Raw genomic sequence first — 27,975 nt, 5'->3', positions numbered from 1 at the left:
GGGGAGAAACTGTTCCCATTGGCAGGAGGATCAAGAACCAGGGGGAACAGATTTAAGGTAATTGGCAAAAGATGCAATGGCAACATGAGGAAAAGCTTTTTTATGGAGCGAGTGGTTAGGATCTAGAATGCACTGCCTGAATATGGGGGAGGCAGATTCAACTGTTGACTTTTCAAAACAAATGGAACAATTACCTGAAGGGAGAAAGTTTACAGGGAGAAAGGGTGACGGAGTGGGACTGGGTGAGTTGCACTTGCAGAGAGCCAGCACAGACACAATGGGCCAAATGACCTTCTGTACTGTTACCATTCTATGATTCTATCACATTATACTACATGCAATTTGGCTGCTGTATTCCCTCCTTCAAGAATACTTACGCAAAATACTGGAAATTTGAAATAAAAACGGAAAATGCTGGAACCACTCAGCAGGTCAGGCAGCGTCTGTGGAGAGAGAAACAGAGTTAACATTCCAAGCCAATGTTCTTGCATCAAAGAAAGAAAGACTTAACATTTATGTAACACCTTCCACAACTTTGGGCCATCCCAAAGCATTTTACAGTTAATGAAGTACTTTTGAATATAAGTCACTGTTACAAATGCAGAAAAACAGGCAGCCAATTTGTGCACAGCAAGCTCCCACAAGCCCAGCAATGTGATAATGACAAGATAATTTGTTTTAGTGATGTTAATTGAGGGATAAATATTGGCCAGGACAGTAGGGAGAACTCCCTTGTTCTTCTCCAAAAGATTGCCATGGGATCTTTTCCATTCAACTGAGAGGGCAGCCAGCGCCTCTGTTTAACATCTCATCCAAAAAACTGCAACCTTCAACGGTGCAGTACTGGTGTCTCAACCCAGATCTTTGCGTCCATGTCTTTGAAATGGGTCTTGAGCACTTGGCTTTTTGATTGAGAGGATGGAGTGCCATCTACTGAGCTCTTGTCAGAACTGGAAAATGTTGGAGATGAATATCTTAAGCAAGTACAAAACCAGGAAAGAGATGGGAAGGGAAAGATAAAAAGGAAAGGTCTGTGATGGATGGCAGGAGAAATTAAAACTAGGAGCAGGCGTAGGTCATTTGGCACTTCGAGCCTGCTCTGCCATTCGATATGATCATGGCTGATCCTCTATCTCAACGCCGTACGCCCACTCTCTCAACATACCCTTTGACACCTTTAGAGTCCAGAAATATATCTATTTCCTTCTTAAATATATTCAGTGACTTGGCCTCCACAGCTTCTGTGGTACAGAATTCCACAGGTTCACCAACCTCTGAGTGGTTTCTCCTCATCTCAGTCCTAAATGGCCTCCCTGTATCCTGAGACTGACCCCTTGATCTAGACCCCCCAGCCAGAGGAGATATCATCCCTGCATCCTGTCTGTCCATCCCTGTCAGAATTTTGTACGTTTCAATGAGATCCCCTCTCATTCTTCTAAATTCCAGTGAATACAGGTCTAGTTGGCCCAATCTCTCCTCATACAACAATCCTGCCATCACAGGAATCCGTCTGGTGAACCTTCGCTGCACTCCCTCTATGGCAAGTATATTCTTTCTTAAGTAAGTAGATCAAAACTACACACAATACTCCAGGTGTGGTCTCACTAAAGCCCTGTATAGCTGTAGTAGGACATCCTTGTTCCTGCACACTAGACCTCTCGCAATGAAGGCCAACATTTAATTTGCCTTCTCAACTGCATGGCTTGCTTTCAGTGATTGGTGTACAAGGACACCCAGGTCCTTTTGTACATCAACATTTCCCAATCTATCACCATTTAAATAATACTCTGCCATTCTGTTTTTTCTACCAAAGTGGATAACTTCGCACTTATCCATGTTATATTGCATTTGCCATGTATTTGCCCATTCACTCAACCTGTCTAAATTTCCTTGAAGCCTGTTAACATCCTCCTCACCACTCACATTCCCACCTAGATTGTGTTGTCAACAAACTTAGAAATATTACATTTGCTTCCCTCCTCCAAATCATTGATAGATATTGTGGATATCTGGGACCCAAGCACTGATTCCTGCAATATACTACTAGTCACCGCCTGCCACTTCAAAAAAGACCCATTTATTCCTACTTTGCATTTCCTGTCTGCTAATCAATTCTCAATCCATGCCAATATATTACCCCCAATCCCATGTGCTTTAATTTTACACACTAACCTCTTATGTAAGACTTTATCAAATCCAAATACACCACATCCACTGGTTCTCCCTTATCTGTTATGCCCTCAAAAAAACTCCAGTGTGTTTGTCGAACATGATTTCCCTTTCATAAATCCATGTCGACTTTTTCTAATCCTGTTGATATTTTTTAAGTGTCCTGTTATCACATCCTTTAGAATACTCTAGCATTTTCCCTACTATTAATGTTAGGCTAACTGGTCTGTAATTCCCTGTTTTCTCCCTCTGTCCTTTTTAAATAGTGAGGTTACATTTGCCACCCTCCAATCTGCTGGGACTGTACCAGAATCTACAGAATTTTGGAAGATGACAACCAACACATCCACTATTTTCATGGCCACCTTCTTTAGTACCTTAAGATGTAGATTATCAGGCCCAGGGGATTTATCGGCTTTCAGTGCCATTATTTTGTCCAGCACTATTATTTTAGAAATACTAATTTCCTTCAATTCCTCCTCACTAGACCCTTGGTTCCCTGGTATTTCTCGGAAGTTATTTGTGTTTTTCTCTGTGAAGACAGACTAAAGTAGTTGTTTAATTGATCTGCCATTTCCATGTTCTCTATTATAAATTCTCCCATTTTGGCCACCCAGTGCCAAAAGAGGATGAATGATCTCCTCCGATCTGCCAGGCTAAGTCAATCTTCTCGTCACTCTCAAACCCATCACACATCCACAGGGATCTCATTCACTGCCAGTTCAAGGGGCATCACCGGGTGGTAATGAGATCAGTAAAGAAACAAAAGATGGATTCAGAGGAGGTGTAAATAATAAAAAGGGAGGGTAACATGGAAAATCTGGCAAAGAGAAGGGTCACGTGGCTCAGTAATGTGGCAAAGAAGGGAGGTGCAGACCACCCATTGGCTGTGTACCAACAGGGAAGACCCATCCCAAGAACCAGCCCACACCTCCCCCATTCCCAGTCACTCTAATGCAGACATCCTCCATTACCAGCATCTGTTGTCCAAGGGGAAATGGGAACCATGTATAAGATCTAAAGCTGTTGGTTTATAACACCAATGATTCTTTCTCCACAGATGCTGCTGGGTGTTTCCAGCATTTCCTGTGTTTTTTTTGGAAAATATTTCATTGGCTGTGAAACATTTTGAGGATGTGAATGGTGCTACATAAATGTAGGTTATTCCTTACAATTGTTGGTATATGCTCTTAGCTTGCAAACATCTTTATAATTCATTTCATAGCTATGGGGAGAAGAAGAGTTTTACCAAAATAATCATTTATGTGCAGGAACACTATGGCATGTGTCAATTAACTTAACTTTTTTCATTTATAGAATTATCAGGGAACAGAATTCATTGTAAATAGAGGCTAAAGTCGGGAAATTGGTACAAGTCAAAATTTGGTCAGGGGTAAGGAAGTACTGCTTTTTATTCTTTTTATTTTACCTCCAGCTAGCAAATGATTTTCTTTTTGTTTCAAAGTTAGGAAACTGTAACCTGCTTTAACTTTGCTAAATGTGTAACTGGTTAACTGATCAGGTAAATAAATAAGGGTAGTCACACACAGCAGGGCAGCTGGTGCACCTTAACTGCACCATGTGGGAGTTTGTGGAAAGTATTGTGACCCTGGGCAAACATTTCTGGGGTATCTGCAGCAAATTCAGTTCAAGAGTTGTTGAGCTAGAATCCAAGCTGCAAACATTACGATGCATCAGGGAGGGGGAGAGTTACTTTGTGAAGCCCAAGATCCCATATGCTTTGTTAACCACTTTTGCAATATGTCCTAGGATCTAGGCACACAAACCCTCAGGTCCCTCTGTTCCTGCACACTCTGCCATTAAGTCTATATTGCCTCTCCACATTTCTCTAGTATTAATTTTCATCTGACACTTGCCTGCCCATTATGCTAGCCTATTTCCTGTTTCTGTTAATTAGTATCATCCTCACTGTTTGACACACCTCCAGGATTAATATCATCAGCAAATTTTGACATTTTACTCCAATATACAAGTCACATATATATCAAAAAAGCAGTGCTCCTGGTTCTGACCCTTGGAGAACACGCTCTTCAAGTCTGAAAAACTATTTCCCACAACTTGATGTTTTCTGTTCTTGTAGCCAATTTTTAATCCAAGCTGACACTGACCCTCTTATTCCACGAGCCTCAATTTTGTTAACCAGCCTATTATGTGATGCATTGCACACTTCCATAAAATCCATATAGACAACATCCATTGCAATCCCTTCATCAATGTTCACTGTCATCAAAAAATTCAATTAGATTAGACAAACACAATCTGCCTTTGACATCCATGCCTACCTCACTTCCCAGGACTGGATCAAGGAACATCTCCTTCTTAGTTGGATAGAGAACATACTGGTCAAGGAAGTTTTCCTGAGTACATTTCAGAAATTCCTCCCTTTCCTAATCCCCCAATATCACCACTTTATAGTTCTTGCACATCTATGTGATTTCCCTGCAATTTCCTCCTCCATCTCTATTTGGAGGCCTAAAGAATACCCCTAGTTGCCTAATCATACCTCTTGCTTCTCAACTCTAACCAAATGGATTTTGTCCTTATCCCACACCCCTCCCCAACCCAGGACATCCTCTCTTTTCAACATTACAGTGGCTTCCCTAATCAGTACTGCCACCCCACCTCCTTTTCCCTTTCCCTATCTTTTCTGAACTTTTATCTTTGGATATTAAGTGCCCAGTCCTCATCATTTTTAAGCCACAGTTCCATTATTGCCACTACATCATATTCTCACACGGCTTTTTGTGTTTGTAGCTCACCAACCTAATTCACTACACTTTGTGTATTTATATACATACATTCTAAAACTATCTTTGTATTCCTCATAGTCCTTCTTAGTTGCTCCTATGTGATAAGGTAGTACTTCTAGTATCCAACACTTTCACTTTATAAACCGACATGAGAGTATCTTCGCTGAAGGAGGGGCGCACTGGACTGATGTGCTGCTGTCTCCTCAGATGGTGGATCCTCCTCTGAGGTCTCATGTGGTCTCAGAGCCACTGTTGCTTCCTTATTCACTACTGGATCTGCCGGAGAGACAAGAGTTACCCTAATGAGTTATGCTTTCAATCAACTTCTGTCCTTGCTCTGGAGCTTCCTGTGTTCATCGAGGCCCATAGAGGTGCCATAGCTAGTACTTGTCAGGTTTGATGCCTGCATCCATTCTGTTATTCATTCTCTATAGACTCCACACCCACCCTGCCCTCAGCGACAGGCTGCCCTTTTGCAATCCATCTTATTTCTGTTGCCTCCTCCTCCATCAGTCACTGCAACTATGAATGGCACACTACCTCTAGTTCTTCTCCACTCCCTGGCATTTTGAGCTTGTTTCTCCTGCAAACACATACGTATGCTGTGTCACTCATCTCATAATCTAGCTGTGCTCATCAGCCTCTGCTACTTTCCGTGTCCATCACTGCACCACTTGGAGGCCTGCTGCAAGTGGCCATTCAGTCTTGGCAATGCAACAAACAGCTTTGACTGACCATGGCCCTCTAGTGTAAGTCAATTCTGCATCTCACTGTTTCTACTTCACATCACATGGATGCCATTTAAGGCATGCAGGGCTGCAAGCTTGCCATTACAAATGCCACTCACCTTACCATGCCATAACAGGTCATTGAAATGCTTCCAGCATCGCATCCATGTTCGCATGACCAACCTGTGGCCACTGACCTCCTCAGCCACCTCCAGCAATGCCTTGTGAAGCTTGCTGGCCTTCTCCTTCTATCGACTGGGAACCAAGTCTCTCTTTGTTCCCTCACTGCCTCCATTGGTGGAGCACCTCCATTGAAGTATCACTGAACCATACAGCCACCCTTCCTCTCACTCCAGCCATTCCTACATAGCCTCCCTTGTTCTGCACCCTGACCAATGACCCCTATGCATGTGGGCTGAGAGAAGACTGCCCTTTAAGTATGGCACCTTCCTATGACACGCCCAAGGTTCATTATTGGCTGGCTCCCTCGCCTGCCACATTTTAATTAGCTGTTGATTGGACTATCCCCTGAGCAAGCCCCACTACCTCCCTGTGTGGCCAGGCCATCCGAATCTGACCCTGGCTTCGGGACCTCCTCTCAAATCTTTCCCTTTAGGTCTGTCTTCACAGCAGAAGACACAAATTACAAACCAGAAATAGAGGGTAACCAGGGGACTAATAAGAGTGGGGAACTTAAATTAATTAATAACAGCAGAGAAAAAGTATTGGAGAAACTTAGAGAAAATTAGACTAAAACCGACATAAGGTGCCACACAAAAGGATAATAGGCAAGATAAGATCTAATCAAGTTGAGGTAATACATTAGCATGAATAGAGGACTGGTTACTGGACAGGAATCAGTGAGTAGGGATAAAAGGGGCATTTTCCAGTTGACAGGTTGTGACTAGTGGAATGTCACAAGGATCAGTGCCAGGGCCTCAGCTATTTACAATCTATATTAATGACTTAGACAAAGGTACTGAGAGTAACCTATCCAAATTTGCTGACAATACAAAGCTAGGTGGAAATGCAAGCTACGAGGAGAATACAAAGAGGCTGCAAAGAGAACCAAACAGTTAAGTGAGTGAGAAACAAGGTGGTAAAGGCAGTATAATGTGGGTAAATGCAAGGATATTCATTTTGGAAGAACAGAAAATATTTAAAAGGCCTAAGACAAATATTGATGCTCAGAGAGACTTGGGTGTACTCGTACAAGGGACATAGAAAATAACCGTGCAAGTACAGCAAGCAATTAGGAAGACAAATTGCATATTGGCCTTGATTGCAAGGAGACTGGAGTACAAGATGAAGAAAGTCTTGCTACAATTGTACAGGGCTTTGTGAGACCACATGTGGAGGACCGTGCGTAGTTGTGAGTCTTCATACCTTAGTAAGGATATGCTCACCTTGGGGGCAGTATAGCCAAGGTTCAATAAATTGGTGCATGAGATGAGAAGGTTGCCCTATGATGAGAGGCAAATAAATTGGTCCTACATTCTCTGGAGTTTAGAAGAATGAGAGGTGATCTCATTCAAACATATAACATTTTGAAGGGGCTTGACAGGGTGGATCCTGAGAGGTTGTTTCCCTTGGCTGGAAAATCTAGAACACAGAGGCACAGGATAAGAAGCTGATCCCTTAGGACTGAGATGAGGAGAAATTTCTCCAGTCAGAAGGTTGTGAATTCTCCACCCCAGAGAGTTCTGGGTGCTCAGTCGATGAGTATATTCAAGGCTGGGAGAGACAGATTTTTGGTCTCTTAAGGAATCAAGGGATATGAGGAGTGGGTGGGAAAGTGGGGTTGAGGCAGATCAGCCGTGATCATATTGAATGGCAGAGCAGGCTCGAGGGGCCAAGTGGTCTACTCCTGTTCCTATTTCTTATTTTCTTATATTGTTTGATGTGGTTAAACTTATCAAAATCTGTTACCAAAGAAGAACAACAACTTACCTTTATATCGTGCCTTTAAATGTAGTAAAATTTCCTAAGGGACTTCATAGGAGCGATTATCAAATGTAATTTGATACAAGCCTTGTGAGATTTTTGGTCAAGTGGCCAAACGTTTGGTCAAGGAGGTGGTTTTAGGGAACTTCTTAATGAAAGAGAGAGAGAGGCAATCAGGTGGAAAGGCTTAGGGAAAATATTCCACAGCTTCTGGCCTAGGCAGCTGAAGACGTGGACTCCAATGGTGGAGCAAAGAATATCAGGAATGCACAAGAGGCCAGAATTGGAGGAACGCAGGAAGCAATCCACGTTACGTGTCAGAATACTTCCTGTTTCTGAAAATAAAAGGTGTCCCATTATGAAAAACATTTTCATTTAAAGTTTAATTCTTAAATGAAAGCCACCACAATTATAAGAACTTTTTTTTTTATCACTTTAATAGAACAAAATTCATAATATTTTCTGCAGCAAACAAAACTGATCCCTGATGATGCTGTATTCTCGGAGTAAAAATTCAGTTCTCTGATATTCCATGAAATCACCACATCAATCTTGTACTGCATCAATCAAGTACTGTACAGCATTATTAAAACAACTATTACACAAAATGGTGTGCTTGCAATAAACTCAACACAAATAAGCATAAAATGTACTGTTCAAAACTCATCAAATTGAAAGCCATATTTTGTAGTTATTAAACTGGATCAGAATACAGTGTAAGGCATGACACTTATGCAAGTGTTAACTGACATTACATTACATAACAGAACATTAAAGAAGTTACTGTAATATCTGGTGTTTATATTGTTTTGAATGTATAAATAAAACCATTAAAAATATTCTTCAGAGCAATCATATCCAGAAGTCTCTTCAGACTCAAAATGTTTCTTATAAAAGATACAGTTATAGATTTGACATATTACAGTACAATCCTGATGTAACGTAACCATGTGATGGAAGAATAATCCATTTGAGTATTGCTGAAAAAATACATTTTTGTCATAGCTTTTTGTCTTGCACTCATCAGGACAATTTGCAAGAATACCAAATGTAAAGGGAACAATAATTTATACTATCTGAGAAGGAAGTGCTGATTGATTGGCAAGTGGGCTCTGATTTATAGAGGCATTGCCATGGAGAATGCACCAGTTGATGGTGACTGACAATTAACTGCTGAACATTGTTTGAAATTTAAACCAGGCAGCTTGACTCTAATTGGTCAAGGCATTGCCCTGAGCAATGAACCAGCGAATGGCTGTCACTTTTTTTGTTTAGTTGAAACAGGTGAAATGTGTGTACATGTTCTTTCTGGCTGCAAAGAACAGAACCCTGTGTATTAATATATGTAGCTTCCAGTGCAAGCTTGCATACTCAAAACACAATGGTAGAACATTGGATGTGATTCCATGATTGGACAACATTTGCTAAATAATCCTCAGTGTGCTAAGAATTACGCTGATAACCAATTTAAGATTGTCAGTCAGGTCGCAATGTGGCGCATTTGTGTGCACTAGAAGCTACATATATTAATACACAGGGCCCTATTCTTTGCAGACAGAAAGAACATGTGCACACATTGCACCTGTTTCAGCTAAACAAAATAAGTGACAGCCATGGCTGATTCATTCCTCAGGGCAATGCCTTGACCAATCACAGTCAAGCTACATGGTTTAAATTTCAAACAATGGTTCACAGTTAACTGTCAGTCACCATCAACTGGTGCATTCTCCATGGCAATGCCTCTATCAATCAGAGTCCACCTGTCAATCAATCAGCATTGTCTTCTCATGTAGTATAAATTGTTCCCTTTACATTTGGCATTCTTGCAAATTGTCCTCTTGAGTGCAAGACAACAAGCTTCAACAAAAAATGCATCCTTTTTCAGCAATACTCAAGTTCTGTACTACCAAACGACTTAATAATTTATTTGACACAGATTCACTAAATGTGAAGCCAGTGCTCTGTTCCTTGGTTTAATCTGAATTATCAAACTTGCCATGCTCTGGAGCTGGCTTCAACTATGGCATTTGTCTGTAAAATACCTTCAGCTACAAGCACTTTATACAGTGACACACATGATCCACTTATAGCAAGCTTTTTGCATGGGTCAAACATTCAAATTATTCAGATCACACCCAATAGATTTATAAAATACATAAATCTATAGTACTATATAGTGCAAACAACATTTTTCCCTTTTTAACAAAATTTGTTACATTCTACTCAGGTACAATATAAAAAGTAACATTAACAATGAAATAAATACAGGGTTGAACACACATTCACACTGCACAACAATATGTAAGCATCTCAAGTCTTAATACTTAGTTTTGCAACAATCAAGAGTTGACAATGCTTTTTTTAAAAAAATCATGAAGGAATTAATATGACTAAATGGTTTACTTCACTGAATCTATAATGATTTATACTATAAGCCTTATGCATTATTAAAATAAAAGTTATTTTATTAATTGTATCTATCATTCATAGTCTTAATCCACATCATCAACAGCAGACACGATACACGATGAGTCCCAGACTGATTTTCCTTTGTGTAGGTTCAATGCCTGTAAGGCTTCTTCACAGGAGGACTAAGAAAAACATCTGCTCGTCTGAAAATCCTGTCCATAGTTCTGCTGTAGTATATGTAAAGGACAATTTCCCACTTTAAGAGAATGCATCTCCTTTTTCTGTTTAATGGTTTTCCTTTGACATTTTATTGCCTTGTCACAAAAATACAGTATTTTTAAAATCAAGTGAAATTGTACTATTTAAAAAAAATAAATGTAGTACCTAAACACGTTGTCAATGTCAGCGCTGCTGCAAATATATTTCAGTACATTGGCATGATCAATGATCTCCAATTCATTGTTAATTAGTAGCATTGCCTAATACTGTCGAGTAATGAGCAATGGACTAAACCATTAACCCCATTCACTTGAGGAAGGAAACCAAAGGAAAAGCACCAGTGAAAAGAAAATTTAAGCCATTATATAAAAACTTATCATTTGCCAAATAAATACTTTTAAATAACAGAATGAGAATAAGCTTGGTGAGACATTCAAGCCATAAACTGTAGCTTGAAAAATCAATTGTGCCTTTAAAACAAATAAGAAATGAAATCTTCACAAATTGTAGGATGCTACCTGAATATTGAAACATAACTCCAATTCCAAAACATGCCCCATTACATTTAATTGGTTAAGAACATAGGTGACTTTGCTTGCAATAATTATGGTAAAAGTTCAGAACTATTTTTTTTACATTTTTCTCTTTCTATATCTATCGGCAACATATAATAAATGAAGAGTAGTGAAGAGGAATTAGGATGAAAACAGCTCACAACTTGCATTAGATCTTTTATAGCACTGGTTGTATCCATGATGTGTAAAGAAAGCTTCAGAATATTTTAAAAACAAAGTAACTCTGCTTCAAACTGTTTTGAATTTACTTGCAATAATTGAAACACTATTTTAACTTTTTAAAATTGTTTTCTATATCTGCATATATTTTTTCAAGTGGGAAAAAGGGGGGTCTATCACACAAGTTGCTGTCAATGCCACTTCTTAATGGCTGCAGGAAATGCACACTTAATGAGGCTAATAAACCTCAGTGTTTATGAAAATTAAATATCCTGTCTCTAAACCTAAGGCCTCATGTTTCTAAATTTTTAAAATTAATACACCCCATATTACAATTAAATTTTTAGTCACAGGACGAGGCCTATCCATATTGTTCATGTAATTTGACCGCTCTGTGGATTGCCACCTTGACGTGGTGGAGAGGCTTGTGCACTCTGACAATCCCTTGAGCAATACCGTTGGGATCTCCTTGCTCCTGGTAGGGCCACCCATGACAGCAAGGTTGGGGGGAGGTGCCAGACAAAGTGTTGTCCAAAAGTCCTCAATGGCAGAACAAGCGAAGGAAGACTGTATGTTTCACTGGCTGCAAAGACAGAAGAAGGCATGATGGTTCTGGTCAATGTGACTCACCATGTCACCAAAATCTGATCACCAACCTGTCAAGCCCGTGTGGAAAATGACAGCACCCTAAGGTCCCCACGTTAAACCAAGTTATGCGCAGGCTTCTACCAGGGTCCATTTTCCACGTCCTTTGGCGATGGAGAATTGGCGACGGGGACAGGGCTATGAGCCTGGGACTCCCTAGTTAAGAATCTGCACACAGGAGACAGATGCATGAAGGTCGTTGGACACCTGTGTTGGGACAGAGGTGTCTTTGGACAGCAGAATCTGCAGTCCTCTTCAGAATACTCTCTGTTCACCCCAAATGGGGACGGGGCTAGAAAAGGTGCCCAAAAAATAGGCTGTCCCACTTTCCCCCAGCTGGGGAAACCAACCCTGCAGAATCAGCATCTTTGTGTTCAAAGACAGAAAACTTTAAATTTTGGAATGTTAGAGCACTCATGGATAATCCCAAGTGTGACTGTCTGGAAAGAGGAATTGCAATCATATCGCATGAGCTATCAAGGTTCTAAATTGGCAGCGCCTGGTGGTAGGTCTCATCACTCTCAGTGAGGCCTGCCAACCTGCCAAGGGGCAGCTGAAGGAACAAACAGGGGGATACACCTTCACTGGGAAGGAAAGGACAGCGACCATCATGTCCATGGGGTTGATTTTGCCATTCAGAATCTTGGATGCACTGCCAGAGATCCTCCATTGTATAAACGAAAGACCCAAAACCCTTCACCTAAAGCACAGCCATAACTAAAATGCCACTGTTATCAGCACTTTATGCCCCGGCCCTTGACTCCGATGAAGATATTAAGGAAAAGTTCTATTGCAACTTTGATGAAGTCTTCACTGCCGTCCCAAAAGAAATGATCATCCTTCCGGGGAGACTTCACTGCCAGAGTTAGCCTGGTCCAGGATTCTCTTAAGGTTAACTTACAGGTTGAGTCCGTAGTTAGGAAGGCAAATGCAATGTTGGCATTTATTTTGAGAGGACTAGAATATAAAAGCAGGGATGTGCTGCTGAGGCTTTATAAGGCTCTGGTCAGACCACATTTAGAATATTGTGAGCAATTTTGGGCCCCGTATCTCAGGAAGGATGTTCTGGCCCTGGAGAGGGTCCAGAGGAGGTTCACGAGAATGATCCCAAGAATGAAAGACTTAACATATGAGGAACGTTTGAGGACTCTGGGTCTATACTCAATGGAGTTTAGAAGGATGAGGGGGGATCTGATTGAAACTTACAGAATACTGAAAGGCCTGGATAGAGTGGACGTGGGGAAGATGTTTCCATTAGTAGGAGAGACTAGGACCCGAGGGCACAGCCTCAGAGTAAAGGGAAGACCTTTTAGAACAGAGATGAGGAGAAACTTCTTTAGCCAGAGAGTGGTGAATCTATGGAATTCATTGCCACAGAAGGCTGTGGATGCCAGGTCATTGAGTGTATTTAAGACAGAGATAGATAAGTTCTTGATTGGTATGGGGATCAAAGGTCACGGGGAGAAGGCGGGAGAATGGGGTTGAGAAACTTATCAGCCATGATTGAATGGCGGAGCAGACTCGATGGGCCGAATGGCCTAATTTTTGCTCCTATGTCTTATGGTCTTAGCCATTACTCCGATGCCCGGAGTGGATCTGTTGTGCAAAACTGGGTGGAAAAAGCCAATAGAAATGCTGTCTTCCTGCTGACAATGTGTGCTCAGCATGGGGCCCATTACAACAAAACACCCTCTTCTGCTAGAAGAACAAATAAAATGCCTTCTAGCTCAAAGCAATGGCACCTCCTTGTTTATGTCATTTAGGTCAACGATCTAAGTAACGTCTGTATGACTCGATCCACGTGGGGTTTGATGTCTGCTGGACAGATCATAGGCTTGTTCAATCGGTGATGAACATTCACCTAGCACTAAGACATCACAAGGCCCAAAAATCCAAGAGGAAGAAGATCAATGTCTCAGCCCTAAAGCAGCCCGATTGAAGAGAGGAATTCCAAGTGCAGCTCACAACCAATCTGGAAAATCTTCACACATCCAACTTAATTCCAGAACAGTGGGAGCAAGTAAAGTCAGTTGTACTAGATCCCTGTGCCCAGACCATTGGCATCGAGCATCAAGGTCACCAGGGCTGGTTCGATGAAAACGATGCTGAAATATGTGACCTCCTAGAATAAAACCGAGCAGCCTTCATTGCCTGGAAGAACAACCCAAGGTCGGAAGTCAAGGAGGCAGAATTCCAACAGCTCAGGGTTGTCGCCCAAAGACAAATCTGGAAGGTAAGGGACATGTGGTGGGAAGAGATAGTCTGAGAGATCCAACAATATGCTGATCATCACAACAAGCAAAGTTTTTTGAAGCCTCCAGGGCCATCTATTGACCAAGGTCAAATGGACAAAATCCCCTTTACTCACAAGATGGTGTTTCTCTTCCTGAGACAGTGCCACCCGTCAATACTGGAAAGAACACTTTCAACAACTCCTCAACCATGAATCCACAGGGTAGCTGATATGCACCAGGCTATCTCCAGTACCCAGTGGTAGAATCCATGGGTGAGTCACCATCGATGGGAGGGCTCCAACAAGCAATCAAGCAGATGAAAAACAACAAAGCCTGCGGCCCCAATGGTATTCCAGCTGAGGTTGTCAGAGCTGGTGGGTTTTTGCTCACATCAAGGCTCCATGCACTCATCCTATGAATTGGGGATGAAAAAGAACTTCTCCCAACAACCCCCTTGCTTCAGTCAACAGCAGAAGAAAGATTATTTAGCAAGAAGAGAGAGGAATTCAGACTAGGATAGAAACCGAGTGGAGCAGATGAACACTAATTTACCATAGAGTGAAATAAACAGCAAAAAAGTGGAAATGTAAGGCTGCAGGAATAGATGCAGTCCAGCAAAGAATACAGTCCAAGCAGACGGCAGTGGCCAAAGTGAGATCACATTAAAGCCCAGAAACCAACAGAAAAATAGAAAAGGGAGATTCCAGGGTCCAACAAAGCAGCAGAGTATTTATTTATCAATGTTTTCAGGAGATTCCTTGGAGATTTATGGTTGAGAAGGGTGTGTTTGCCTTGCACAGCACGTCCAATAAACATTCATGCGCAATCTTTTACCATTGCAGGGATTCAATGACCAATTAAGTGTAGCAACTATAAGATACACAACAAGAACATTTGAAAAATTTGCTTGGATTTGACACCTTCTCCAAGATTATTACTGGAATGATTTCTACTGAAGGATTAATTGTTACTTTGTAAAATTAAACCAGCTGTGAAGAGTGTCTGCATAAAACGATTGCCAAACCCCATTCATACCAGTTAACAATTCATACTAGATCTAGACCAGCTGCCTACAAGACCAACCGAAACCCCAAAGTTGGGGGCCAAGATTCCTGTATCTGCTAATCTTAGTTTTAAAGGACTACCCCGAGTGTGAAGTAGTTAATGCCTGACTAATACTCATGCCAATTTATTTTTTTAGCTGGTGAAGACAGCAATTTCACTCCCTGCATCACTGGATAGTTTTATCTGTAAGCTGTTCACATTAGCAACTACAAAGTGTTCAACAATCAGATGTTTGTTTCTCAAGCCATTCTTGCCATAATAGTGCAAAAAGAATCATTCATGAAGGATAGTTTGTGTAAGGTCATTATTGTTGAAAAGAACATTTGGTATTTTGTTTGTTGCACTTCAGGACATGAGTAAAATTGTACGTACTTATCAAATTCCTAAAACGATTGCACAATTTTAATCATGGAAAACGGTCATTTCAGTGAGTGACCCGACTATCATTTCAAAATAACTCTACGCAATTAAAATGCAACCATAAATTAAAAAGCCCTAACAGAGATTCTAACGTTTATATCATTAACAAATAGTATACGCAGACTTTTGTAAGACGGTGAAAGTGTAGTGACTTTTCAAAGCTTTAGAATTTCTGAAACTTAATTTAGCGTGAGATTCTGGCTACGCAGTAAACTATGAATAAGTTATTTTCATCTTTTGATCTGTAAACTTGATGTTTTAGTAGGCTTTCTGGCACTGCTGTGTGGGTCAGTTCTTGATTTCGAAAGTATGCTACTCTCATCAGCACAATGTGAGGTTCAAGTTTAGGGTTGTGGTCCTAAGCCTCACTTTATGCAAGTTTCTCAGGACAATTTTATTAATAGCATTATCAAGGTTTAACTGAAATATTCTAAATAAGTAGCAAAGTCAATGTGCTCACACCTTTAAAATAATTCTACTTAAAACCTTTTGGGATTTTCCCAGGCAAATAAGAATGAGTTGCATATTTCTGCAGTCTTGGATGAACAGAGAAAACTGAATATCTGGGAATAATTGTAAGGCTTAAATCTCATTGTTGGTTCAGATGACATTATGAACTTCAATAGTAGTTTATAACTGACTTCTGAGACATGTCATAGCAGTGCAACCTTGAAAGAATTCTAGGAAATAAACGTACACTCATTCTTTTACACTCACACATACTCAAAGGGCAGAATTGTCTGCCTGTCAGGCAGGCCATGCAGGAGCAGGCCCCCCGCGATTGGGTCCGCGCTGCCATTTTACGCAGGTGGTGGGACTGCAATGACTGACCAATGACGACCCGGCGGCCTGTTTGAAAGTGCTCCTGCAGCCTTTCAAATGCTGTCAGACATGGCCAGAGAGCTGCTGGTCAGCAGGCCGGGCAGGAGGGTAGGGCAGGGGGGGGGCACTGTGCCCCTCATTTCTCAGACGATTGCCTTGCTGCCCTCCTCGAGGAGGTGGCAGCACGGTGGGAGGTCCTCATTCCCAGGGACAGGAGGAGGAGCATCCCCCCCCCCCACCACCCCAACATGACCAAGCATGCCTTGGAGGAGGTGGCAGAGATCGTGAGCTCCCACGAGGTGATGTGACGCACCTGGATCCAGTGCCACAAGCATTTCAACGACAATTTGCGCTCTGGAAGGGTGAGTCCCATGTTGGCATTGGTCAGTGAACCCAGCAGGTACTCTTTCCCCCCTGGCCGGCCCCCTCCCCCCACCCCCACAACTCTGAGTGTAGTGACCACATTGAATCATTGGCGGCCTGTGTCCTTCGCTGGGTGGGCCAGCAGGTATTGCCCATGCCGAGGTCACCCTGAGAGGGTGGTGAAGAGATGGGTTCTGCCCCCGCAGCATGTGTTATACTGAGACCCATATAACTGTTTTGAGGGCAACCTGGAGGAGCTGCACCTGGGCACAGTGCTGGAACTCCAGGACATGTCAAAGTCAGGGTGATGACATGCTGGGAGGGGAGCTTCCAGGTGGCGGGACACTGATCGATCTGCTCTCCTCTGCGCTCCACGTGCTTGCGCCTCCTTGCTATGGAATGTTAGACCATGTGGTACCAAATGTGATGTAGCCATGTGCCCAGGTCCACCGGTGTCGGTGAGGCTTCGGTGCCACGGGCAGGTATGTTTGCTCAGCAGTGAGGTCACCATTGGTGTCCCAACAGCCATGGCAGTGCTGAATGTTCAGTGATTGAAGTTTGCAGCATGGCTTGACCATTGCTTATGGAAGGACGAGCGCATAATGATCCAGGGGACAGGGATGCACACTGACATTGTCTCCACATTAACTGATCCAATGTCCTTGTTCTTCCTTTCAGCATCACTGGAGCAGGGCTGAGAGGAGGCGGAACAGGGACCCCCTCTCACACCTGAGGGCCCTGAAGTCTCTGACCCACCAGCGTCGCACCATCTCTGCCAGGCAGGCACCAACGCAGACACTAGCACCTCGGTGGGAATTAGAACATCGGCTAGTGTCCCAGGGCACAGCGGTGAGGGCACTTCACAGTTGCTGGAGGAGCTGGCAGAGACAGAGAGTGCCCATGGCGCCAGCAGTCAGAGGACAGCAGGGCACCAGGCACATGCTCAGTCGGAGGCTGATGATGTGCCTCTGGATACATCCATGAGGCAGCAAACGCTGGAGGTCCAGCAGGGTGTGCGAGAGAATCTGACGGAGATACATGAGGCTATGCTTGGCTTGGTCTCTGTGGTGGAGGAGTCTACACGGATGACTGCCAATGCAATGAGCCTCATGGCCGAGCGCCATGCCTCCTCCACAGAGAGAGTGGTGACTCTCGTGGAGAGGCTCCTCCAGGAGACCAATCAGGGCTTCCTGGGGTGCACTTGAACCAGCAAACCCTCACATCGGCACTGAGCTTAGCTGGTCAGTACCAATGTGGGAGATGGTCTGGGCACCAAGTTTCCCAGCTCGGTGCCCATCCATCTACAGTGAGCAGGGAGGTCCGAATCAACCTCACATCGGTGCAGCAGCTGCCTGTCGTCTCTGCGGGCTCCTCTCATGGCGCTCCGGATGAGGGCAGCAGCTCCTCCGCTCCTCTGCCAGTGACCATTGCATCTGATGAGGCTGTGATGGCCAGGGAGATGCCAGCTGTGGCACTGGCAGCTCCCTCCCAGGCGGGGCCAGCACAGGCTCCACGGGCCAGAGGACGTCCGCCAAGGTCATCGAGGCCAACAGGACAGCAGAGTGAGCAGGCTGCTCAGATCCAGTGACAGCGAGGGTTCAGCACCTAGACGTAGCACCCGAAAGCGTAAATTTAAGGCACCTTAGGCACACCACGGGTTTCTCACTGGTGCTTTTGTGTTGCCCTGCAATGAGGTCATAATTAGTTGTGCTGTTTAACACCTTTGTCATTTTGTTTCCTTAAGTTAATTTTGTTATATCATTAAACTTACACATGTGACCATGGCTGAGGGTAACTCTTTTCCTCTGCAGGTGGATGGTTTCCCATGATGTTATGAGTGAGTTGTGTCACATTGAGCTTTATTGACAAGGCCTTTAGTTAATGTTCCTATCCAGGCAAATTTAGCACTCAGGTGTTGAGTATGGAGCCTGCAGCACAGGCTTTTGTTGGAGGTCCATCTGTGGTGTGCCAGCTGAAGGTTTGTTGGATTAAAGCCCCCCGGGTGTCCCTGCCTCCCTGGAGTATGCCCGGGTCAGCGTCTACCCCTCAGCATTTCCCTGTGCCTGCTCATCCTCGGACTCACTGCTGGACTCATCATGTGCAGCGCAGCAACTGCGTCTACGTCTTCATCGTCCACAGCGTCCCCCCTTTCCAGCGCAATATTGTGGAGAGTGCAGTATGCAACCACTATCAGCGACACACGATCTGGGTGGTATTGGAGTGCACACCAAATGGTCCAGGCATTGGAAGCGCATCTTGAGAAGACAGATGGTTCTCTCCACCACAGCCCTTGTGGAGACATGGCCCCTATTGTACCGCTGCTCAGCTGCTGTTCTTGGATGGCGGAGAGGCACCATGAGCCACCTTATGAGGGGATAGCCCTTGTCACCCAGCAGCCAACCATCCAGCCGGGCTGGAGCATTGAAGAGCCCCGGCACCTGGGAGTGTCTGAGGATGTAGGCATCGTGGGAGCTGCCTGGGTACCTTGCACAGACTTGTAGAATCAGCATCCTGTGGTCACACACTATCTGCACGTTCATGGAGTGGAAGCCCTTCCTGTTGATAAAGGCACAGGGCTCACCTGCTGGTGCCTTGATGCCCACATGTGTACAGTCTATAGCACCCTGGACAAGGGGGAAGCCAGCAATGGCCGCGAAGCCTCTGGCTCGCTGTGTCTGGCTGGCCTGGTCCCAGCGGTAGTGGATGAAGGTCAATGCCTGTCTGAACAGAGCGTCTGTAACCTGCTTGACACAAGTGTGGACAGCTGATTGGGAAACGCCGCAGAATCATCCACCGAGCCCTGGAAAGAGCCAGAGGCATAGAAGTTGAGGGCAACTGTGACCTTCAGTGCCGCTGGCATGGGGTGTCCACCCACACAGTTAGGGGAGATCTCAGGGCCAATCATCTGACAGATATAGTTGACTGTCGCCATTGAGAGACGGAGCCTCCTTTGGCACTGCACCTCAGACATATTGAGGTAGCTGCTTCACCGCCTGTAAACCCTGGCAGCAGGATAGTGGAGTCCTCTGCGGCCCCTTGTGCCTGCGCCTCTCCTCCCAAAGGTGGCTCCCCTGGAGGCTGAATGTGCACTCCTGGCCTCCTTCCCCTTCTGTCCCTCCCTTCCTCCTCAGAGGAGGTCCCTCCAGTGGAGAGCACAACTCCCATTCCCAGGCTAAGGGAAGGCTTCCTGAAACCTGCAGGCCCCAAAAAGGATCTTCACTGCAGAGTGCTGACCTGAAGGTTGTGAGTCCTGTCCAAGCAGCTGGTATGAGTATTCAAGTATTTCTGCTCACGCAGGCAAGTATCAGTAACTTTCCAAATTAAATATCTGACTGAGCACATTTGAGACCCCACCAACCCCTCTTATTTCACCTGTGGATGAGGTTTATGCAAATGTCTCCTACCCGCCTGCCCGTTGCGCCCGTGCGACGACCTGAAGATCATACGGACGCAGAAAATTCCCGGTCAATTGGTGCCTCGAGGGCCTTAAGTGACCCGTTAATTAATGGCGGGCGCGTATCAGAGATCATCGCACACCCGCCCACCGAAATACCGTGATGGCGCCCGGTGACGTCAGGATGCTCGCCCGACGTCACCGCACGTGATTTTACGTGTGGGCACACTGATGGGAAAATTTTGCCCAAAATCTCACACTTAGGCACATTTTCTCACTCACAGTCTCTCACACACAGAAGGAAAAGCCTCATCAGTGAATCAATAATTAAACATACACTAAACTAACTAAGCTCATGCGTGTACTGCAGAAACTGGTGTGTGAGGGTGTGCATTATCGTGTGTGTGTGATTTTCATCCAACCCTGGTCTAATCTTGACAAAATGATGTGATGTTCCATAAAGTATGCAATACCACATGAGATGTGAGTTTCCAACACTATATTGCCTCAATGTTAAATGAAATGAGCGATGACTTTGATAAAATGTCAGTGTTCTGTAGTGTGTTTTGTGGAATCTGAAAAACCTCAAGCGTTCTCCACAGGAACCAGACCCAGTGATTAATGTTAGTGTCATCAGTTTGCAGCTCACTGCTCCATTTTTGGAACTGATGGGGATCACTCAATGCTGGACAGCAATCATGTGAGAAGTAAGGCCATTACCAGGCAGACATTATGTCATTTAGTGAAGCATGCAAAGTCATGGAGACAAACGTGTGTTTACACTAGAGTGGTGGTGGTATCTTCTGGTCTATTTTACTTCTAAGATAGATGTAAAGCTGCCACAGGCTTGTTATTTTCCAGGTTTATTTCAGACCATTATGGGGTCAGAATTTAAGGACAATTTAAAAGACACCAATATATTGGAGTTTGGACTGTAAATGCACAGTTAAAGGCTCCTATAGCTAGGCTGCAGCGACAAGAATGTACAAATAATTTATTGCTTTTAATTTTAACCAATTCCAACAACAGTCAATTGATCAGGCAGAAAATAAAGCATTAGTAATCCTTAAAATTATACTGTGTCATATTAAATGATTGTGACATGCTGTAACAAAACTAAGTACCACATTTATATTATACTGGATGGATTCAGGCTGGGCAGTTGCCCCCATGAATTGTGTATTTAAAACAATTCCTAGAAATACCATTTAAAAAAAATAACAAATGAAAAACAAGGAAACAATTGTTCACCAATTTCTGAGTGATCTGAAATGCGGTTACTCCCAATCCTGTCAAGCACATGATAGTTGGCTGTGATGGTAAATAGTTTAGGCCATTTCATTGGAAACCTGTTTCCCTTAAGTATTTAAACTGAGGCAGGAGAGCGACTTAGCACCTGCAGAGTCAGAGGTTCAACAGGAAACATTTCAGGATAAGAAATAATATATCTTGTAATTGTAATCATCCTGTGTCAAAAAAGGCGCCTTGGCAATGAGGACACATTTATAACCAGTGGCTGTTTTACGGGAAAGTCAACCTTTCTGATGTAAAGATGGGGCGGGAGGAGGGGGGTAAGTAACAAAGATTTGTTCCAATACAAGCTGTCAGATTTTTTTAAAAAAACACAATTAAATAAATATTCCATAAAGATTCATTACTGCAAGGTTTAATTTCACAACAGATCCTGCAGCCTAATCTGCAACCCAGTTCGTTCTATGGATTTGCTTTTACTGTACATCCAGAAGCACTTTAAAATAACCAAATACTTTACTTCCTTGAAAAGAAGGCAGCTAGGCGCTGTTTTTTTATTGGAAGGACATGGAAATCCTGTGAGCTCATTTTCTTTAATTTTATGCCTCTATTTTTATTGTTTTTTTTGCTGTCTCTGAGCTCAAGTTGGGACTTGACATCATAACATTGCAAAACAGATTCCTGCGATAAATCTGTCTTGTAAGAGAAGTTTTTTGTAGATACTCCAACAACAGTTTTTATTTTGCCACACAGAATAGCTGGGCCAGCATCTTTTACAGACACGATGACCTTCGCAGTGTCCGTGCTGCTCAGAGTGTCAGGGTTACTGCCAGCTCGCGAGTCATTCCTGAGTCTACTGTAGTTTTCATCAACCAACCACTTATGCTGTCCAGAATACTCACAGCTGTTAGATGTGCCATGTAACACAGCCTCTACTTTCTGTGCACCCAACAGCGGCACAGTGTTAGACCAGGATTCGCTAGACTGAGGTAGGGGCTCATTCAATAAATTAGCTGATAGATTAGAAGATGCATTACCTGGAAGGTTCTGACTCTCTTTCACTTTCTTGGGGGTTGCAACTGATAAGTCCAGCACACCATCCTGTTCAATTTGTTGATAAAAAAACTCATTTTTCTTTACTACAGACGTTCTCTTCAAGGAAAGATCAAGCGCCTCTGCCTCAGTGTTGAATTTATAGTTTGCATGTTGATAATCTTGTACTCCTTGGTGCTGGATGCACTCTAAGATTTTTTGTTCTTCTTTCTCATTTGAGGTCTGGGTGCTTCTGCTGGTGGTGCTGCCACTGTAGGTAGTCTTTCTGTGCATGTCTGTGAATCTGTTAGGATCGGGATCCTTGGCCACAGGAATGGGAATGGGGATGGGAATGGGTATTGGGACTGGAAGAGGAACTATTACTGGATAGGGGACAAGAAGTGTGGCAGGTGGAACTAATGGAGAAAACAGTCCACCACAGTTCTGGTGTGGAGTAGCGGAGAAGCCACCGGACATATTCTCGGGGCCTGACTGGACATTTGGTACTGGCGGCACTGTGCTATGTGAAGGGAAAAAGTCCTGTAGGACTGTAGCGAAACCAGGGATCTGAAGAGGAGGTGGTATGTCATACTCTTGTGTTGGATTTAAAGGTTTCTGGCCCAGTGGTTGAGACTGAATGCAAGGGCCAGCAGTGCCCTGGATAATGTGGTTCTGGACAGAGTTCACAGGGCTTGTGGTAGGTGAAGCAAGCAGCAGTGGAGAATTTAAATGCTGAATCAAATGTTGCTCCAGTAACACAGACAATGGTACTGCACCTTGATTAGTCATTACCCATGGTGTGTTACCACTAGCAGCTATCTGGGGTGCTGAACTCCCAGCCACTTGCAAGTGGATAGGTAGGACCATAGGACTATCTCCTAAGCAAATTGGTTGCAGTACTGTGGCAGCCACTTTCAGTGATACTCCATTTGGTGGGTCTGTTTGTGGTGTCATAATGGAAGATGCTGGGACGGCTACTAAGGGGGAAAGTGCTTTTTTCATGAGACCTGTAGGATTGATATTCCATGCTTCTGCAGTGATGAGCTGAGTCACTCCATTCTCTAGTTTATTGTTTGCAATTGTAGGGGATGGAGAGTCTGTCACATCCATGGACAGGTTAGACTGAGCCTCTTTGTAAAATCGATCCATTTTATGCTGGTTCAAGCATTTTGTGCTACAGAACTGAAGCTTGCTCTCACTGTCACTAGTGTCCACATAATCTTTGGTGTGGTGGCTGTGTTTGCACCAATCACAGATCTGCAAGTTAATTAGAAAAATCTTTATTAGTGCCCGAAACCTTTTCAAACTGCCTCAGCCATTGTGGCGAGCTATAGAAGTCGCATAATCGTATGACACAAAACAATAAATCCTCAAATGCTTAGGATATCATACCCAAGCTATGTTGGAAGGCTTTAGTTTTTTTTTTGAACTGATATTTCTTCATTTTCTTCCCTGTTTTGGTCTACTCATATAGTGCACCAACCAACCTGGCCAAAAGACAGGGCACAGCATCCACTCATAAATCCCCACCAACGCGTCACTTAATATAACTTAACAGTTCGACTATGAGACAAATCTAATGTAAAATTCAGGAGAAGCCTCTTTTCCCATAGAGTGGTTGCAATGTGAAACTCACTATCAGAGGAGGTAGCTGCAACAAATCACATGGATACATTTAAGGGAAAGTTGGATAAACACATAAGGGAGCAAGGAATAGGAAGTTATGATGGTAGAGTGGGGTGGGATGAGGATAGTGTAAAGCATGGAGCACTTGGGCCGAATGACCTTTAGAAATAGAACCATAGAAAAGTTACAGCACAGAAGGGGGCCATTCGGCCCATCTTGTCCATGCCAGCCCGAGGACACCCAGGTGCCCTTTCTAATCCCACCTTCCTGTACCCGGCCCATAGCCCTGCAGCTTACAGCACTTAAGGTGCAGATCCAGGTACTTTTTAAAAGAGTTTAGAGTTTCTGCCTCGACCACCAACTTGGGCAGCAAATTCCAGACACCCACTACCCTCTGCGTAAAAAAGTTCTTCCTCATGTCCCCCTACAGCTTCTGCCACTTATCTTTCTCTGTGCCATGTAAGACTTTTCATTCCCTCCTGTGGGGAAGCAAAGTCTAAGTTTAGGAACTTGCTATTTGGACAATAATAGAAATGAATATGAATCTGACCTCTCTGTGGCACGTTATTGGAGGCCCATTCCTCTGTTGACTGATGGGCAGAAGTACTAACTGGTGTCCCACTGGCAGATACAAAATAGGATGGTTCCAGCTTCAACCCTGCCATGTGCTGAGTTTACTCATCTGAGGCAGCAGCACGGGTATTGCAATTGGCTGCGCGATCCTGGGATAGGAAAGGGAAAAACAGGCCAAGATTCCTGCTCCCAGCGGCTACTCACTGACCTCTCCTACAACGCAGTAGCCCCTGCTACAAAGTATGGGTATGTGGATGACAGGAGGGGGCAGGATTACATCGTTGTGTAGTTATACATATGCAGGCTATTTGATAAGATATTGGTGTAAGCCAGTGCCTGTGGAACTGTATTCCAATATCTTTCTTTCTACCACGGCGCTACATTGGCATAATATTTATCAAACGTTACTGTAATCAAGCCCAAACAATTTAATGTTGCCACAGGTCTTTTATAGTTAGGTTAGGCTCAGCTTCTCTGATTTCCTCTGGTGGGTGGTTGGGTAGATGGCTTCAATCCAAAAGACCTCATTTGGCTAAACCCTCTCCCCATCCTAAAAAAAGTGAGTCACGAGCTTCTTGAAGAAATTTTAATTACGGAGTGGCAAATGCCAATCTTTAAAGGGGGCGTTGTCTTGTTGAACCAATTTGTGTTTGGAGATGGGGAAAGAGTCATCTTACGTGAGCATTATGGTGACTTCATGCACCAGTGATGTTACCATATTCTTTGATAGGATTTACTTCAGAAATACATGAAAAGGCTCACCAAACACTGTGAAAATCGTTTCTTATCAGCGGTGAGGTAGTACAGTATACAATATGTATAAAATTTATTTTTGTAGTTTAATTTGTAGCATTTCCTCCAGAAATTCTTAATTTCAACATTTTAACTGATGCATTTTTAACATTTTTAAATATATATGTATATAATATATATATGGAATGTACACACATATACACAGAGACATATATAGTGCATACACAAGTAAAATGTCCATAGCTATGCTCACTGCAAGTTAATGAATACTTTAAAAAAATTATATGAAGTGGCAACAGTTGGGAGACATGTGCAGGGATGTACTCCACAGTGCCATCCAGTGGCCACATCCTACACTTCACGACAGATGACATTGCAAAATTAAATGGGAAATTGCTGAAGAGAGAGGCATGTTGCTAAAGTTTTTCATCTTGCACTCATCAGGACAAACACAAGAATGCCAAATTTCAAACAATCACTACAACACTTAATGCAGGAGAAAGGGGTGCTGACTGGTTGGCAAATCGACTCTGGTTAGCTGAATCATTGCCATGGAGAAAGCAACGGGGAACTGTAGGCTCCCCAAGCTCCCTGGTAATTCAAAAAAGGAGCAAGGTTTGAACATATTCCTTTTGTTTGCAGAGAACTGGTCCCTGTGTATGAATGTATGTTGCTTCTAGCAAGGGTAAATGAGCCATGTTACGAGCTCCACTGATTATCTTAAATTGGTGGTCAGTGCAACATGCTCAGGTTTGTTCAGTAAGTGCTGCCCAATTGCAGAATCACATCTACAGTAAACAGTTTCTTTTGGGTTTTGCAAGCACTGTTTGGTTGAGTACGGTCTGTACTCTGCCTATTACGCACAACTAAAGGAACATGTTGTTTGATTCGATCCGCTAATCGCTGAAATGTGCAACCTGCGTACCTGGCATTGCACAGGCACTGAAATTCATAGACATTGCTCAATTACGTGGTAGGCAGAAGATCTTTTTGGACTGACAGCAGCATCTTGTTATTGGAAAATACCACTTGCATAGCCACACCTGGGCTTCCAAAACCACTCCCCAAAAAATCTATGGTTAGGTGTGATTCTGCGATTGGCTAGAACTTGCTGAATAATCCTGAGTGCGCTAACACACCATCAACCAATTTCAGATAACGAGTCAAGCTCGTAATGTGACTCATTTACGCTCGCTAGAAGCAAATTATATTCATACACAGACACCTGTTCTCTGCAAACAAAAGGAATATGTTCAAGTCTTGCGTCATTTTTGAAATACCAGGGAACTTGGGGAGCCTATAGGTCCCCATTGCTTTCTCCACAGCAACACCTTGGCCAATTCAGATTTGACCTGCAAGCCAATCAGTACCCTTTGCACTTGTGGTATAAATTGTTGTGATCTTTTGAAATTTGGCATTCTTGTGTTTGTCCTAATAAGTGCAAGATGAAAAGCTTCAGCAGCATGTCTCTCTCTTCAACTATAAATGAGAAATGTTGATATAACAATGAACTGGGGTAAATTCTGATAGAAAAGCACAACTACAAAATCATAACCCGGATGTAAGGTTCGTAGATAGTTTGTGTGTGCTCCTACATCAAGGAATTGTGATTTTATCGATTATATTTTCTGACATTGATACAGCTTCGTGGAAGAATATGCCCCACTACACTGGGCAAAATTCTAACAGGAATTGATGAATTGTCGGGTAATATATACTTGCTTCTTGACTCTTAATTATTGCTATATCATTATATTCCTTTCTGCCTTTAAATCACTATTGATGATATAGGTCGGCATTCTCACATTTATTTTAAGTTATAATCGTAAACAACTCAGTTGAAATAGTGAATACAGAAATGTAATGTGAGCCTCCTAATTTAAAATCATCCACTGCAATTTCTAAGCTTTAGTCTCAAAATGAATCACTGATAATGCAACATAAAAACATAGTTTTTCATTGCAATAAATGCCACTTATGAAAACCATCATCACTAGAAGATGATCTTATCTTAACGTGATTTGTCATCTTGTGTTTTTGGAGACTGGGACAAAATTTTGAGGTGGGCAGGTGGGCGCAGTTGGCGGGCCTGAGAGTGCCCCCCCCCACCCCCCCGCCCGCAATCGGCCCCCGCCGCCCGCAATCGGCCCCCGGTCACGCTTTCATGCTGGCAGGCCAATCCAGGCCCAGACAGCATAAAACATAGCCCCTCGCTGGTCGGGAAGGGGCGGGTGCCTGTCGGCCGCCAGGGCCGATGGTGACCTGGTGGCTGGTTTAACATCGGCCCCGGCAGCCCCACGGAAGGATGGCTCCTCTGCGTCTTCAACATTCAAGTGATGGAGTCGAGGGCGGCTGGATACGACAGGCAGGAGGGCAGGTCAGGTGGGCACTCGGCCCCCAGCTTTTCAGATGAGTGCCTCGCGGTCCTGCTGGAGGAGGTGGCTGCCAGGAGGGACACCCTTGTCCCCAGAGATGGGAGGAGGAGGCCACTGCACCTCAGAAAGAGGGCATGGGAGGAGGTTGCAGTACTAGTTAGCAGCCATGATGTGGTGTGGTGCACATGGGTGCAATGCCAGAAGTGCTTCAATGACCTGCTACACTCAGGGTCAGTGTGCACAAGTGTTAAGGTATGGCCATCCCTTGTGGACCTCAGGAGCGCTAGAGTCTGAGTGCCAACTGTCCTCGGGACCTCGGAGCTGGCCAAGGGGGTGAGCCCTGGCTGCTTGGACTGAGTGCCCTGTGCCTCGAGGCCCACGACTCGGATGAGCCCTGCCAGGTGCTCCTCAGCTGGGGTTGGCCAGGTTGCAATAGCGCTGCAGGTAG

General features: G+C 43.8%; 1 protein-coding gene across 2 annotated transcripts in view; it reads right to left on the bottom strand.

The window, feature by feature from the left end:
* Positions 1-394: 394 nt before the first annotated feature.
* The window catches only part of rai2 (retinoic acid induced 2), a 123,877-nt gene continuing 96,296 nt past the window's right edge, over positions 395-27,975 (bottom strand). Inside the window, exon 2 of one of the 2 annotated variants that reach the window (XR_013579113.1) lies at positions 395-443. Coding sequence is in view for 1 of the 2 variants with exons in the window: in XM_078559411.1 (XP_078415537.1) it covers positions 21,685-23,457 (1,773 nt within the window). In the remaining variant the exon portion in view is untranslated. Of the gene's footprint in view, positions 444-20,764; positions 23,458-27,975 lie in introns of those variants that run through there. The other variant, XM_078559411.1, reaches the window with a different exon arrangement.

This window comes from Cetorhinus maximus, chromosome 16, assembly GCF_964194155.1.
Source record: "Cetorhinus maximus chromosome 16, sCetMax3.hap1.1, whole genome shotgun sequence".
Classification (NCBI taxonomy): Eukaryota; Metazoa; Chordata; class Chondrichthyes; order Lamniformes; family Cetorhinidae; genus Cetorhinus; species Cetorhinus maximus.
Note: the sequence above shows the minus strand (reverse complement) of the source record. Positions and strands in the feature narration are given on the sequence as shown.